At 39.3% G+C, this 17,533-nt stretch overlaps 1 protein-coding gene across 1 annotated transcript in view; it reads right to left on the minus strand.

The window, feature by feature from the left end:
• The window catches only part of GRM8 (glutamate metabotropic receptor 8), a 751,450-nt gene that overhangs the window by 254,477 nt on the left and 479,440 nt on the right, over positions 1–17,533 (minus strand). Inside the window, exon 7 of the mRNA XM_059711703.1 lies at positions 15,143–15,343. Coding sequence (XP_059567686.1) covers positions 15,143–15,343 — 201 coding nt within the window. The remainder of the gene's footprint in view (positions 1–15,142; positions 15,344–17,533) is intronic.

The raw sequence follows: 17,533 nt of genomic DNA on the forward strand, positions 1-17,533 counted from the left end.
ATTTAAGCTATAAAGAAAGATGAAGTAAAGAAAAGACATAAGAAGTGGAAGAGAGACAAAATATAAATAGCACAGTTAAGAGCATACTAGTAATAGTCATAAAATGTCGAATGTGTATAACATAACACAAATAGATGTCATAATACACACTCCCTCACTTTTTAAAAAAAAAGTTAAAATTCTATTATTGTTCTCTTCACTTAGCTATAGATGAAGCTTTGCTTATATGGTTCAAAAGAAAAGTTATTTTATAGTCATGGTTTTTGAACACATTCAAAAGACTAAGAAAACCAAATTCCAGAAGTGTAATTATTAGGTACCTGAATTAAAAGAATTTTCTCATTCATATTCCCCACTTTCATACTAACTTCTTGATTAAACTTTCATGTAATTATAAGAGTTAAAACCTGAAAGAGAAAAATAATCAAGTCTTCATTATAATTTTCAGGTAGATTCTTTCTGGAACAAAATAACACTAGGAAATAATTACCCATAATAATATAGGAGATATTCCATTAAATGCTTTTCTTCCTTTTTAAAAAATGTACATACTTTGAAGGAAATAGATGAAATAATGAGAGAATGAGCCTCACTGGGTCTCCTCAAGACTCATCAGACTCCACTACCACTAGGAATGTCCTTCCCATCTCCTTTGAGAATGTTGGGGGAACATGCATATTCCTGTCTCTCTAAGAAACTGACACTGCCGGAGACCTTGCTGCTCGCGCCAAGGCAGAGCACCCACTCCCCCTTCCGCCTTGTTTTCCTCCCTCCTAGTGAACCTTGTACACAGTGATTTAAAAAATAACAACATTTTTTTTATTGATTTCAGAGAGGAAGGGAGTGGGGGAGAGAGATAGAAACATCAATGATGAGAGAATCATTGATTGGCTGTCTCCTGCACGCCCCCTACTGGGGATCGAGCCCACAACCCAGACATGTGCCCTGACCGGGAATCCAACTTTGACCTTTTGGTTTATAGGTTGATGCTCAACCACTGAGCCACACCAGCCAGGTTACACAGTGCTTTTAAACACATCTTTTTAAAAAATATATATTTTTATTGATTATTTACAGAGAGGAAGGGAGAGGGATAGAGAGCCAGAAACATCGATGAGAGAGAAACATCGATCAGCTGCCTCCTGCACACCTCCTACTGGGGATGTGCTCGCAACCAAGGTACATGCCCTTGACCGGAATTGAACCTGGGACCTTTGAGTCCACAGGCCAACACTCTATCCACTGAGCCAAACTGGTTAGGGCTAAACACATGTCTTTGTAAAGATTCTCGTGTCCTCTAACCTATCCATCTCATCACCTTTTAAGATGATTCAAGTACAAACTTCATTATTCTCTTTTAATAAAATATTCTCCAGGTAGGCATGATACAGTATACCTATCTCTTTATTAAGCACTTTCTATAGATTATCAGCTTACATTTAGATTTCACAGGAACCCTTAAGTGTTTATACTATTACCATCCTCATTTTACAGCTGAAGAAAGAAGGATTTAATGAGGTTTTGTTACTTGACCAAGGCCACAAAGTCGTGAGTGGTGAAACAATTAAATCATGTGCTTCTGATCACTATATAAAAACAAGCCATTAAATATAAATTCCTTCAGAATCTCACCCCAGATCCTCTCTGCTCCTTCATCTGTTTTCCTCGTCCTTTATTCACGGCTCATTGATGCATCCCTGTTTAGACCAGAAATCAGCCCTTAACCCTCAGTTACTGAGTCCACAGCACCCGCTCTGGTTCTGGGATTTGCCTAACATTTATTCCTAACTTTTGGGCACTAGGATGAAGGAATTCAGGAATTCTAAGAATAAAAGAAGCCCAATGTAATAGGTGTATTGAGCAGGACCCTAGGAAGAACTAAAGCAACTAACTCCATTGATTTGCCTCAAGCTTTTCTTCGACGCTGGCTCCATCGTGGGAGGAAAGGGGAGTTCTGTCCATGACTATAAAAGAAATTAGACTTCAAAAAATCTCAGTTTATCACCTTATTCAGTAGAGAAAAAGGGCAGGTACAATTATGCTGCTAAAATTCATGACAATTTAATTGTAAGACCAACATTTTATAACCAGCATAAAGTCTCCTTAGTCAGAAACTAAAAAAAAAAAACACAAAACACCTAATTTCCAAACAGCCTGTTTATCTGTACATACTCAATATCATTATATATGCCATACACTTTTTTAAAAAGGTATAACTATTTACAGGAATTACTTTACTATCTACAGATCTACAGTTTCAAGAATAAATTCTATAATGTACTTCCGAATTATTAATAATGTTTTTCTCAATTTTGTTTCAAATGAGGTAACTATCAAAAAGAATATGTTTTAATTTAACAGATAATCCCATCATCACATTTGCCTTTGCTTGATATCTATTTATTAAATAAGTAATATTTTATCTCAAGGAAATTATGCACCATAACTCCTAGAGATGACATTTATGTGAGTTTTTCCATATTTTAATATTTTATATCTCATCTTCTATTTATACAAGCAGATAAAAACATAGTGTCAAGCCAATTTAATCAATAGAATATGAGCTAACATACTGAATTAGCTCCAATAATGGAGTTGTCACAAAAGTACAAAGATCATTAGGGGAAGTAAAGTTATTTCTCAAAACCTCATGGTTTCTAGTCGAAGCACCGCGATCAGAACAGAGCCAGCACTGAAACGATTCTGTGTGCCCTTGCTCCCTCTTTAACATGTCTCCATTCCATTTGTACTTTCATTTTCCCATTTCAGGACGATTCTCTCCAGGGACTATTGGAGCTGTCTCCTACCTTGTCATCCCTGTCTGTAATCTCCCTCCCTCCAGTCTGCACACTGCTGCCATCATTATTTTTCCATAATACTAATCCGAGCACTTCACTGTTCTGCTCAGAAAGCTTCAGTTCCCTGTGGCCTGTGTGACACATTCAAACCTCAGAGTTTGGCAGAGATTTCTAACCAGGCCCAAGCTCCTTTCGCCATTCTCATCTCCTGGCTGTTCCCAGGCCACTCAAATTCTTACGCTGTGGCTGCTCAGCTTTGTATAAGGCATGCTTTCCCCTGTCTTCCAGCTACCATTACACTGCTTTGTCTCCCATGAGTCCATTTTTCTTATCTTGTCCACCTGAGGAAATGTCACTTTCTAATGGTAACAAATCAGATGTCACCTACTATTCCCGGTTGTATTCTTTCAGCCTTATATCGTATTTGTACATGCCCACACCTCTGTCACATCACTTATCAAATCAGTAACATGTTTATGCCCCTTCTCTGTTAAGCTATGATCTCTGACAACTCGCAGAACCACAGTTTATTGATCTGTGTATCCTGATGCCTAGCGCTGAGCTGTTTTATTGGGTACTCTGTATGACTCCCATTAAAATGTATATGTGGTCAATGAATGATTTACAAAAGATAAAAATGAATATAAACAACTAAACAAAAACAGTAAGAACTGATTGGCACTTAAGTTTTTAAAATATATCTTTACCTTTAAAAAATTTTTGTAGAGAATATAGAGCTGGAAGAAGCCTCAGAGATTAGATCATTTTAATGTAATCCTTCCACTTATTAGTAAAAGATGATGCTGCGAAGTCGAGATGGACTCCGAACACAGAGGAAAGTGTGCCAGAGCCGGGATAAACGCTGAGGATTCCAAGACACAGTCAAGTCCTGCCACATGTGGTTGATGGGTTTTAATTAAAAACAGAACATACTATGATTTTGCTTTGTTGTATTTTTCAATAAATTTTTGTACATGCAGTCGTTTCAAATAATTTCCTTAGACTATATTCCTAGAATATACATCCTGAGCAAATACTCCTCAAAAAAAAAAAAACTACACCAATATCCACTCTTAACAAGCATATTTGGGAGAACTAATACAATTAAAAAATACTACTATAATTTTAAATTTTGTAAAATTGGTAGGTGAAAAACAATCTTTCATTGTGGATTAAATGGCCTTTCTTTGATTATTAATGAGGCTTAACCTTTTTTTTTCCAACTTTTATTCACATTGACAAGTTTTGCTTGTTGATCTCTTGGAGATGTCATAATTTAGCTGACTCTTTTTATATTTGAGGTATTATCCTTTTACACAACAACCCAAATTTATCCCTTCTTTATATTCTGTTTTAAAACTGTTTATGATACTTCTAATACTCAAAAGTGTTAAATTTTACTAAACTGAACATGTTTATTTTCCCATCTTCTATATTTTCTTCTATTTTTTCCTTGCTTCTTCATTTTCACTTAACTTCAAAATAAAGTCCAAATGGAGAATACACCCTTATGTGGAGAAATTATCTCCATTGATTTTACTGTACATAAATAATTAATTAAATGTCTTTTCCCCTGAGTTCTAATTCCATCATTATCATGTTGGAAGCTACCCATTGTCTTCACTATCAGAAATGCGCAAACAAGGAACACAGAAGGCTCGTGAACCTTGAGCTCTGGCAAGGGCCAGAGCTATGCACCCATTGTTTAGTTGAGACAATGGTGGCTCAAGCAATTTCCTGACCAAATAGTCTCAAAGTAAATCTTTATTAATATTTAATGACCTTTAAGATAGTCTTTGTGTTACCGGAATTGCCTGCCTGATTAAGGGCAATATGTGTACCTAAAATTGAATAAAAGGTTGGCAGGGTCTGGGCACCAGTGAAGTCCTTCCCCTTGCATTGGACTCTCCGCCTGGCCCCCCAATTATTTCCAAATTATTATTTCTTGTCTTGTCTCGTCATTTGCCCATGGCCCTTCTCCAGACCCCAAAACCTAAGCCACGTGGGACGTGGCTTCTCACATTATCACATCATAAGTTCATATGTATTTATGTACATATACATGTATAAACATAATTATTACCATTGTATATTTCTGGCTATTTCTATCTGGTTCCATTGACCATATGCCTATTATGGTACTAGTTCCATATTGTATTGATTATTTTAGTTTGACATTATGTTTAAATGTTAAAAATTTGGTAGGAATAATTTTTTTCATCAAAATCATTTTAATTACTTTTAATCATTTACTCTCACAATTAAAATTTTAAATATTATTTCAAATTCTAGAAAATATTCCTTTGTTGTTTTGTTTGGAATTATGCTAAATTATACTAAATATGAATACAGAGTAATTCAGAAAAGGTTAACATTTGTCCTATAATTAGTTTTTCTGTCTATGAACAAGGAATGCCTCTTGATAAAGTTGCCTTCATATGGGTCTTTCATATTTTTAGTTCAATTTATTCCAAGATTTGTTAAGTATTTTTGTGAAGAAAACAGAGTTTCATTTACCATATATCCATTATTAATTATTTCTTACTAGTATGTAGGAAAGCTCTTAATGTTTTCATATTAATTTTATATTTGACCATCTCCTAAAATAATTATTTCTAATATATTTTTCAATGAATTATCTTGAGATCAAATAATTTGAAAATAATCATAATGCTACTTCATTTTTACTAGTAATTTCTTTTTTCACGTTTTATCACACTAGTTAAATTTATAGAGTATTAATAATAGTAGTAACAGGATTAATCCATCTCTTTAATAGGAATAACTATAAATATATAATTGGTTATAGGCTGAGAGAGATGTGCTTTATCAAGTTAAACATTTATCACATTTCTAGCTTGTGTATGTGTTTGTACTTGTAACAGAAATGAGGGTTATATATACGGATTGTCCTATTTTAACTGCTGATATAGCTCAGTTGATGTTTCCTTCTTTTCAGATTTAATCCATTGGAATTAATAATTATTCAAAGTGTGTATAAATTTGGGGAGGACAATAAATATTTTATTGATTTTGTGTTTGTTTTTGAAGATAAAGGAAGGTAGAGGGAGAGAAACATCAATGTGAGAGAGAAACATTGATGTAAGAGTGGAACATTGATCAAAACATGAATAGGCTGCCTCCTGCATGCCCCCTACTGGGGATCAAGCCCACAACCCAGGCATATGCCCTGACTGGGAATCAAACCAGCTACCTTTTGGTGTATGGGACGATGTCCAATCAACTGAGCAACACCAGCCAGGGCAGCATGAGGGTTGCATTTTAATCAAATGGTTTTACAGAATCTTATGAAATATTTATCATTGTTTTATTTGACCTAGTAGTGTGTTTGTAGTACATTTCCTAATAACACATTAAGTCACACTTCTTTTAGATAACTTAAAAAAAAAAGTTTCAAATAGGACACTAGTAAGTCCATGAAATCAATAGTTTCTAAAGAAAAGAAGATGCTGATAAATTCCATCTCTATACCAGTCTCCATGGTCAGGCAAATTTATATTTTCCTTGGAATACTGAGCACAGGGATGATTAGACCACTCATCACCACTACCTCACTCCTGAGGTTAGAGAATCCAATCGCAACATGAAGGCTTCATTAAGTAATTCCCAAGTTGATCCCTCTCCTAGATTCTCAAAGATTCTGTGTGACTCTTAACTGTCTCCTCTGGCCGAGCAAAAAACTCACCCATTCAACGAAGCAATGAGATTCAGAGACCACAGTATTACCCCCTCTCAGGTGTTTACCTCTCTACTCACTTTCCCATGGCCAGGCCGGTGTGACTCAGTGGTTGAGCATTGACCTATCAACCAAGAGGTCACGGTTCCATTCTGGGTCAGGCCACATACCTGGGTTGCCTGCTGGATGCCCAGTCGGGGGCATGCAGGAGGCAACTGATCAATGATGTTTCTTGCTTATGGATGATGTTTCTATCTCTCTATCCCTTTCCCTTCTTCTCTCTCAAAATAAATTAAAAAAAATTTTTTTTAAACTTTCCCCCTAAGTCACTTGTAGAAACTTCTAAAATGTCCCTGTCATCCACAAGGAGTGCCCCATTACGGCTAAGTTTGTACTACTTGCTCCTCGCTACTAATATTTTGGATGAGGTCTGACATCCAACCAAATTTTGCCTAATGAGATTCAACTTTCCAAGAAATTGGAATTGGGATATGTGTGTGTGTGTGTGTGTGTGTGTGTGTGTGTGTGTGTGTGTGTGTGTGTGTGAAGCTTAGCAGGTGTCCTGAACAAAGAGCACCTAAGTACTATAGCTGGCCTGTTGCTACCCTACCCTGTGGATCTAGAAGTAAGGAAAAAACAATATAAAGAAAACCAAACCAAACAGACAGACACAAAGAGATTTGGACTTCTGACAGGTTTTTAGTACTTATAACCAGTTCTTTTCTTAGACCCTTTTATATTCTGCCATGGGTTTCTTGACATACCCTCATAAATTCTTCCTCTTAGCTTCAGCAAGCTGAAGTTGGTTTCTGTTACCTGCAATCAAACACTCCTGATTAGTATGCCACCCTGCCTCCTGCTCTGCCCCGGACGCGAGCTCAACTACAGAGGGAAGGAGTGGGGGGAGATCTCTAGAATCCTATTCAACACTTTTTTATGATAAATAAAGTTCTCATGGCAACAGAAAAATCTTTGATTTCATACAAGATGTACAGTATAAATATTTTATTGCCTATAGACCAGACCAGAGTAAGACACTGACATCGCTGCTTACGTTCCTGAAATATCTAAACTCCTCTTCTTCATTTTGTTTTTCTTTTGATAAATCTTTGGGTTTAAAAAAAATCTATAGAAATAGCATTTTGTTCCAACGGTAGCAATAAAACTAATCCTAAAAGGCAGGCCTTTGCTTCTCTCTGTCTCCCTGGGTAGAGATGGGTGGTTGAGAAAAGTTCTAAGAAACACATGAAGAATGCTGGTACCCTCTGACTCACAGTGTGCTTATGCTTCAGGTAAATTCTCCCACCAATGAGATAATATCAGTTTGAGTGATCAAATTTAATCAAAGCACCATTGTTCTTTACATCTATGATGACAAATATACACTATAGTTTAATCGTTTGGCTATTTTTAGCTTTAACTAGTTGTTTTATCAGAGGATAATTCTGGCCTGAAATACTAATCATTCATCATTATAAATTCTGATATGATTGTTATGTTGTTAATTAAACAATAAACTTGAAGAAGCATGACCTTTGATAGCAAGTATCTTTAAACCATTGCTAAGTAGTCATGTCCACACAAGGTTACAATCTCAGCAAGACTGAGCTTTAAACAGTTCTCTTTCATTTTTCAGCAGGGGTCTGTGCAGCACCCAGCTGCTCTGGCTGCCTCACCTGCTATTACAAAGAAGGGTCTCCTTCCACACCATGGCTTTACTGTCTCAAACGGAAAAGGGCCACAGAAAGCAATTTGTTCAGATATCTCATTAATGTTAGAAAAAAAACAGCGTAACAATTTTTTCTAAACAGAAATTACACTCTAGGGCAGACACATCCAATATTGAAACGGGGCATTACTAAACAATTCCATCCAATGGGTCAATTTTTTAATTACTTGAGACTGCATTTTGTCACTCACTGGTCCTGGCAGGAAATCTGAAGGCTACACTGTACAAAATTGACGTTTGCCTTACATATCTCATCCATGGACAACTGGTAATAGGCTAAGAAACTTTCCGTATACTATACATTGTTGTTGTCCTGTAGAATAAACAGCTCAGGATTTTGTCAAGCACAGTCTCTGCTCTCCAGGAGACTGCACTTTGGCCAAGGACCCCCTCACATTCCAGTCTTTGGGAAGTGGGCTGGCTTTCCCACTAGGTGAGAACACTGACCCGTCACCAACACAACCCGCTCACCTGGTATGCAATTAACTAATTAATTAATTTGCTAGGTTCCCAACAGAGAACACAAATTCCCGATGTCTACTTTCAGTATCTATGAAAGCCCTGCGAGAGCAAGCATATTTAAATCTGTGGATTTGATGTGCCCCATAGAGCTACTGGGACCTTCCAAGGTACTCCCAGGATCGGCAAGTAGCATAGGGGAAGTAGAGTGTCCAAGACCACGGCCACACCTTCAACCCAGCAGTTCTTATTTTTTTTTTTTTAGTATAGCAAAGATGGAAATTTATTAAAGAACAAGTACAGACTCCACATAGGGAGGGGGAAAGGATCCCCAGCAGTTCTTATTTTAACTGCCTGAAAAGTTAGGTGTCTGAGTAGGACTCTTTTGAAGATAGAGTTTGAAAACCAGAGTACTGTATATGGAAGATGCTCTTTATTTATTCTTAATAGAGTATGGTAATCCTTATATCATCAGAGCTCAAAAGAGTTGTAAATCTAGATCAAGTAAGATTATCTCCCTCTCCTTGAAAACTCTTTAATGGAACATCCATCAGTGTTACAAGCATCCCAGTCTTAGCTTTGATTGTGGGTACATGTGCAAAACAGCCCAGGAGAAGGCTTCTGCTGTAACAGTTTGTTAAGTAGTGTTGCTTAGTAAGCTGTCAAAGTCCCAGATGATACATTTCTTTCAGAAATAATTCCCAAGAAAATTCATTCTCTCCTGAAAAAAGAGTTAAACTTGGTCCTATCATATAATAAAACTTATGTATTCCTTTAAATGTCCCTTTACCTTTTGGCTGCTTTAGAATCTCAGAAGTCAGTGTGGTTCTTCATGCTAGCTACCATATGTTTCTTCCTTCAGTGGTTTTGATGGTGTAGCTCTATTTAAATAGTTTCATGTGTCCTTTTATCATAGACAGGCAAGATATTAAAGATAAATGAACAATAATATATATATATATATATATATATATATATATGTCAATAATGAAATAAAAACTGATGATCATCCTAAGAATTACTGAAAGTCAAGAGAATTGTATATTTTATAACAGTTTGCTTATGCTCAGGTCTCTTACCCTGTATCATCAGCTACTGGAACACAGCCAAGTTTCAAGGTACTATCAATAAAGCCCCAAGAAGCTCAAAGAGATACCTTTTTTTAGTTCACACACTAAAATTCATGCATTTTACATGATCCTCCCTTGAAGTATACTTACTCTTGTATCAGACACAGTTCTATCATGCTTCAGTGAGTTCCTGTTGCTCTCAAGATGAAAAACAAATCTTGAGAATGACCTACATGACCTCTCATGATCTATCTGGCCCTGCCTTCTGCTTCAACCTTATCCCTAGCACTCATCTCCTTCAGATTTCACCTGTCCATAACTCCTTAAAGTAGGGAAGTTTACCCTCTTATGAACTCCCAGTCCAACACACCTCTCCACGCAAGCTCTCCACGCAGCATTCATTGTAGATTATATAATTACTACTGGCCTGGTGCACAAAATTAGTGCAGGGGGGAGGGGGGGCTCAGCCTGGCCTGCACCCTCTCCAATCTGGGACACCTCAAAGGATGTCCTACTGCCGGTTTATAGGGATCAGGCCTAAACCAGCAGTCGGACATCCCTCTCGCAATCCGGGACTGCTGGCTCCTAACTGCTCAGCTGCCTGCCTGCCTGATTGCCCCTAACCACTCTGCCTGCCGGCCTGATCGCCCGCAACTGTCCCCCACTGCCGGTCTGCTCACCCCCAAATGCCCCCCATGCCAGTGTGCTCACTCCCCACTGCCCCCTCCATGCTGGCCTGCTCACCCCCAACTGCCCCATTGCCAGCCTGCTCGCCCCCACCTCCCCTCCCCACTGGCCTGCTCACCCCCAACTGGCCCATTGCTGGCCTGCTCACTCCAAATTGCACCCCTCAGTCCTGATCACCCCCAACTGACCCCCACTGATGGCCTGCTTACCCCCACCTGCCCTCACCACTGGCCTGATCACCCACAACGCCCCCTCCCCCAAAGGCCTGATCACCCACAACTGCCCTCCGCTCTTGGCCTCTAACCACCTCTACCTCAGCCCCACCACCATGGCTTTGTCCAGAGAACAGCCAGAAGGTCTCCTGGAAGGTCTCCCAGTCCAATTAGCATATTACCCTTTTATTAGTATAGAGACCTAGTGCACCGGTGGGGGCTGCCTTGCCCTGAAGGGTGTCCTGGATCAGCGTTGGGGGTTCCTTTGGGGCATGGGGCAGCCTGGGTGAGGGGCCTGTGGTAGTTTGCAGTCCAGCCACACCCCCATGGGGTGATGGTACCCGCTGGGGGGGGCATGGCCAGCCTGGGTGAAGGGCTGATGGCTGTTTGTAGGCTGGCCATGCCCCCCAGTGGGCACCCTCAACCCATGGGGGCATGGCCAGCCTGGGTGAGGAGCTGAGGGCTGTTTTCAGGCTGGCCACACCCCCTTCAGTGTGGGGGTCCCACTCGGGTGCCTGTCCAGCCTGGGTGAGGGGCTGATGGCTGTTTTCAGGCTGGACATGCCCCCGGGAGACCCAGTCCCCCATCCCCTCCTTGAGTGGAGGCCAGGGCAGGCGGGAAGCTTGGCTTCCTCTGTCGCCAGGGGAAACCCAAGCCTCCTGCTCGTTCCAGCTCTGTCGCCACCGCCATATTTGTTGGGTTATTTTGCATACTTACCCTGAGTGGCTGGTGGGCGTAGCAGAGGGAAGGTCAATTTACATGTTTTCCTTTTGTTAGTATAGATACCTTATATCTCAGTTCCCTGAGAAACTCTAAATCTTACGTCTGCTGTGACTGCTTATACCAGTAATGTATTTTTAGGACCCATCACAAATCTTTTTTTTTTTTTTTAATCTTTATTGTTCAGATTATTACATTTGTTCCTCTTTCCCCCCCCCCCCATAACTCCCCTCCTCCCAGTTCCCGCCCCACCCTCCGCCCTCACTCCCCACCCACTGTCCTCTTCCATAGGTGCGCGATTTTTGTCCAGTCTCTTTCCACATCTCCCACACCCCTTTCCCCCCCAAGAATAGTCAGTCCATTCCCTTTCTATGTACCTGATTCTATTATGATCACCAGATTATTTATTCACTTGATTCTTAGATTCACTTGTTGATAGATGCATATTTGTTGTTCATAATTTGTATCTTTACCTTTTCCTTCTTCCTGTTCTTAAAGGATACCTTTCAGCATTTCATATAATACTGGTTTGGTGGTGATGAACTCCTTTAGCTTTTCCTTATCTGTGAAGCTCTTTATCTGACCTTCCGTTCTGAATGATAGCTTTGCTGGATAAAGTAATCTTGGTTGTAGGTTCTTGGTATTCATCACTTTGAATATTTCTTGCCACTCCCTTCTGGCCTGCAAAGTTTCTGTTGAGAAATCAGCTGACAGTCGTATGGGTATTCCCTTGTAGGTAACTGAGTTTCTTTCTCTTGCTGCTTTTAAGATTCTCTCTTTGTCTTTTGCTCTTGGCATTTTAATTATGATGTGTCTTGGTGTGGTCCTGTTTGGATTCCTTTTGTTTGGGGTTCTCTGCGCTTCCTGGACCTGTAAGTCTATTTCTTTCACCAGGTGGGGGAAGTTTTCTGTCATTATTTCTTCAAATAGGTTTTCAATATCTTGGTCTCTCTCATCTTTTGGCACCCCTATAATTCTGATGTTGGTACGCTTGAAGCTGTCCCAGAGGCTCCTTACACTATCTTCGTATTTTCAGATTCTTTTTTCATTTTGCTTTTCCAGTTGGGTGTTTTTTGCTTTTTCGTGTTTTGAATCTTTGACTTCATTCTTGCGCTCCTCTGGTCTGCTGTTGGGTGTCTGTATAATATTCTTTATTTCAGTCAGTGTATGCTTAATTTCTAGTTGGTTCTTTATCACAACATCGAGGGTCTCATTAGATTTCTTGAGGATCTCATTACATTTATCGGCGGTCTCACCAGTCTTTTCGAGGGCCTTACTAAGTTTATCGGCAGCTTCTAGACAGTTCTTGAGAGACCTTAAAAGTGTGGTTTTGAGCTCTATATCTTCCATTTCTGACATTTGCGTCCTGTTTCTTTGTCTCCGCATTTTTTTATCTTTTCTTGGTGCACCTCCTAGTGGTCTTTGTGCGTAGTCTTGTAGTTAAGCCTTGATTGTTGTCGGTAATACCAGGGGTGATTTGACCTCCAGGCTAACTGGCTATGAGAGTCAGCTGTGTCTGCAGTGGGAGAGCTTCTGTGCCGGATCTCTAGGGCGGTGCTAATCTAGCCTTTGCCTGAGGCTATCCGGCAAATGGCGCTGCGCAGGGCTTGGGCGGGGCGGGTACCCAGGGATCTACAGGGTGGGCGGAGCGAGCAGTAACGGCTGCTCTCAGTTCCGTCCCTAGGGGCTCTGCCTCTCAGAGTCCCAGCAACTGCTGCAAACCTCGGAGAGAAAGCTGCCTTCGAGTTCTGACCGAAGCCAGACAGTCCCGCTTCTCCCGTTTGAGTCTGGGTCCCTAGAGACTCGCCCGGATCTGGAGCTCAGAGTCTGAAACTCCCTCCCGATTGAAAACAACACCCGCGCCCTCCACCGCCAGCCCGCTCCGCGCGTGCACTCCGCACCTGAATATTTCACTTCAGCACTGCGCCTCCTCTGAGTCTGGGTATGATATTCTCTTTCCTCCTAGTTGTAGAATTTCCACTCAGCCAGCCTTCCTGTGGTTCTGGATGATGTCTGTTCTGTCCTTTAGTTATATCTCTGAAGTGGTTGTTCGAGGCAGCAATCTCCAGCGTTAACCTATGCCGCCATCTTGGTTTCTCTCCCTTCACAAATCTTAACTCATTCTATGTGTTCAATAAATATTTCTTGACTAAATCAATGAAATTTTATGTGTGCTTCTCTATCCATAATGGATTGAAAGAAGCAAATTATGGAAGAGATCAGCTCTAAAAAAATTCACAGCAACATCAGTTTGATCATGTAGAAGGGCAAAAACTATAAAAAGTGGACAGAACTCAGAAATCATTGGAGTCTAGAGGCAAATTGCCTTAATAACGGTTAGACATTAAGGCATGTTTAATAGTCTTTAATAGCATCATTATATTAGAGTGTGATATAATAATTGAAGTCATCAAGGAAAGGTTGGTTTTTTATCTACAGTTAAGATAAAAAAGAAATTGGTAATTCATCTTTAAAATGCTTTAATCCAGTGTTTCTTTGAAAGATTTCCTTATTTTCTACAGGTGAGCTTCAGTTCTTGAGAAAATATAATCATTTGCATTCTTCTTCCCACTTTCTAACAATTTGGATAAATGAAATGTTCCCCAATCTCACGTTAGGATAAATAACCTTATATTGTAATACTACTCTTTTGCTCAACTTGATAATCGCAAGAAAATTATTTTCAAATTCCCCTTAGGACTGAAACAATGTTATGTAACGCTTCAGGAAAAATTCTGCTGAAAAGGAGAATACCCTGTATTGAATGTAAACCAAATTTTGTCTCATGTTGTGTGAACAAAGCAAAAGAAGAAGTTTCCACTTGAATTCTAAATTGCGGGTGACCTTGCACTGTTTTGAGAAAGGCTGGCAGCTGAGGTCACTGGAGTGTATTATGATGGACAGTGCAGCGCTGTGCGTTGCTCAGAGGCATGTCCACTGTGTGGACTGCAGCCAAACACAAAGAATTAGACAGCTTGGAGCATTCTATCATTTCATTTGAAAATAATTGTCAAAGTCATGGGCAGCAACCGTTACAGCATTCATAAGAGAACAGCATTCCATAATTCCATCACTTCAGACAGGCTGTTTGACTATTCTCAGCCAAACACTGTGGATCCAGCCTATTCTGAATCAGGTTCTTATGACACTCACAGAAGCAGCATTTCTGCAGGAAGCAAATCCCATCTATACTGCCTTGTATGCTATTCTATCTTACATGATGCAGCTCATTGCTTCAAATTGGCCAAATCATTGAAAGAAATACAAGGAAAAAGGAGATGCAGAAGCTTAACACAGAACTCTTAAAATGTAAATACACAGCAACTCCACATCACTTACTTTCCTCAAGTCAACGTGCTGTTTAAAAGCTTAAAATCGGTTTCCAAATAAAATGTCCACAATGCCTTCGCTAATAACGACACAAACAAAGCATTTTCAAAACATGTAATCTGTTGTTAATGAATCCAAATGAACCTCTTATGTTAGTTCTGAAATAGCGATGTTTAAGTAGAATATTTTTATTGATAGAGGCTTATTTTTAACTTCTGCTTCTTCCAGGAGCAGATTAATGGTAACACCTCAAAAAAAACACACACAAAAAAAACACCTGTTTGGGATTTAAAAGCAGGTGGAAAATTTCAGACTTGATTAAATGGGGAACTTCTATACCTTTGCTTTCCATTCTGCTTGAGTATTTTCTAAATATAAAGAGAAAAACACACCCTGTTTCTTCTAAAATAGAGACCCCCCGCCCAAAAGTTGTAACTTACCATTAAAATTTACAGCCCGAATATAACCAAGCAGCTCTTTCCCATCAACGGTGCTCATTCGTGGGCAAAGGCCAGTGTATCCCGGGCAGAGATCTCTGTGCATGTTGTGCAGGGCATAAGCCATGGAATACACTGCATCGATGACAAACTGCACCTTTCCTTCCTGTTCGTAAGATGAATCCCGCGCAATTCGTTCCAGCCCTGCACGAGAAAAAGGAAAACCATCAATCGGCATTGTTAGACTTCAGGGAAATAAGGCATTAGGGCCAACGTTTCCATCATTTGAGGCACATTCCATGAGACAAAACTATTTGATCTTCTTTCCGATTATACTGAGTAAAGTTTTGAAACTGGGTATTGAATTTTTTATTTGGAAAGAACAGAATAGTTTCTGTTCATTAGCAACAAAAACATAGAAAGTAAATAAAAGACCTATAGTTTCATTATCTTTTACTTCCACTTTATTGAGTCATATCCTATTGTATGTTCTGGGAATTAGAGGTCATTTTGGTAGTGACTTAATCTTTAAGTAAAATGTACAGACTTGTTCCTTTCATCTATCCCAGCTCCCGTGGCATCATTTAATTAGTGCCCCAAAGTCAGGTCTTTCTCCAACCAGGTCTGTTCTTGTTTTGAGTAAGTTCTATTAAGGAGCCCTGTTTATAAATATTAAATAACAATGTTTCCTGTTTACCTTTAGGAGAATCATTCAATTTATCTTCTTCTTGATCTCATTTTTTTTCAAAAAACTTTATTGAGATATAATTGACATATAAGATTGTGGAAGCGTAAGGTATACAAATGCTAAGATATATGTATCCCATGTGAAATAATTACCACAGTAAGGTTAATTAACATATTTATCACCTCAATAGTTGCCTTTTCTTTTCTTGTGGCAAGAACTGTTAAGATCGAATCTCTTAGTAAACTTCTAGTATACAATACTGTATTAACTATAAGTGCTACGCTGTACATGAGATCCCCATAAATTGTCTAGTTTAATTTTCTATTAAAAAGATGTAGAGCTCTCAAAATGAATATCATTCAGAATAATTGCTCCTATGTTTAGGCATAAGTAGGCTGAGAATTGACATTGGGGATTATCACTTAATGTGATAGATATCATTTAAAGGATAGAATTAAAAATGGAAGATAAATTCAATGTTAAAATTAAATGATGCATTATGAGTTACGGTCCAACATTCTCATTCTGAAGATGAGGTAACTGAGGCACATGGGGGTGAAATTCACTCTGGACACATAGAGCAGATATGGGAACCATTCCCAGGTCTCAAACTCAAAGTCCAAAATTCTCTCAACCCCCAGAAAAATAGAGATGACAGGAACATTGGGCACATGAGAAAAAGATTATAAAAGAACACTGAGGGTTTACTGAGGGTCACAAAGGGAACTCCTCTCACTTCCACACCCCCTCCCTAACTTTACGCATCCTGCAACACTTAGAGAGACCCAAAGCAAGCACTTTAAACCTTCCCATAGATGCCAGTTAGTAACCTGTAATAAATAGTCTTGAAATGCAACAAATACTTCTTTTCTTCACACTAACTCATCTAGCCTCTGAACTTAGAGAGTGGAATTGAAATGGTTGTTTTATATACTGATAAAATGTTTTTTTACACTCTAATAGAACCAGTGGCTTTCTTCTACACAAAGGTAGTGGTCATTTCATTGATTTTTATTCGTACAATCATTGAACAGTTTCCTCCAGTCTCAATCCCTTGCTCCACCGATCCTATAAATGCTATTGGTCGGTGCTCTTAGTAAACTACTGTAAGTGTGTCATGATGCTGAATTCTGCTCCTCCTTTTTCCACATGCCTTTGTGAATATTTTTTTTATGCCTCAACTTTCCATTCCTCAATGTTGAGTCCTCTTTCCCCCCTTTCAACCTCAGAATCCATTCATTCTCAAAACCTTTACTTATTATTATTTTTATGGTCTAGAAATATAAATAGTAATGTAAAATGTTAGTTACATGGTCCAAGTCAATTTAACTCATTTTTAAATCTAGATTTCTGGAAATTAGTTTTCTAGGACTTTCTTATCACCTAATGTCTAGCCCACATTTCCAGTCGCCTACCATGGTAGTCTGCTTCCATGTCAAACTCAGTCAATTTAAAACCAGGCTATCATTGTAGAGAATTTACATCAGTATCTCCCTAAAACTTTGTACTGGGGGTTGTGCAGTTTGGGGAGCACAAAGAGAGGGGGCAGGCCTAACAGAGAACATCTTCAAGATGCCAAAATGTGTATCATCTCCTTCAACCTGCCTTAGCATCATGATCTAAGCTACGATACATGCAGGTGTGGGGACACTGTCCTCTCCCTACCTCCGGGTGGCACTTTGTCTCCTGGGTTCTAGGCCAGTCTG

The sequence above is a fragment of the Myotis daubentonii genome, chromosome 10 (genome assembly GCF_963259705.1).
Source record: "Myotis daubentonii chromosome 10, mMyoDau2.1, whole genome shotgun sequence".
Taxonomy (NCBI): domain Eukaryota; kingdom Metazoa; phylum Chordata; class Mammalia; order Chiroptera; family Vespertilionidae; genus Myotis; species Myotis daubentonii.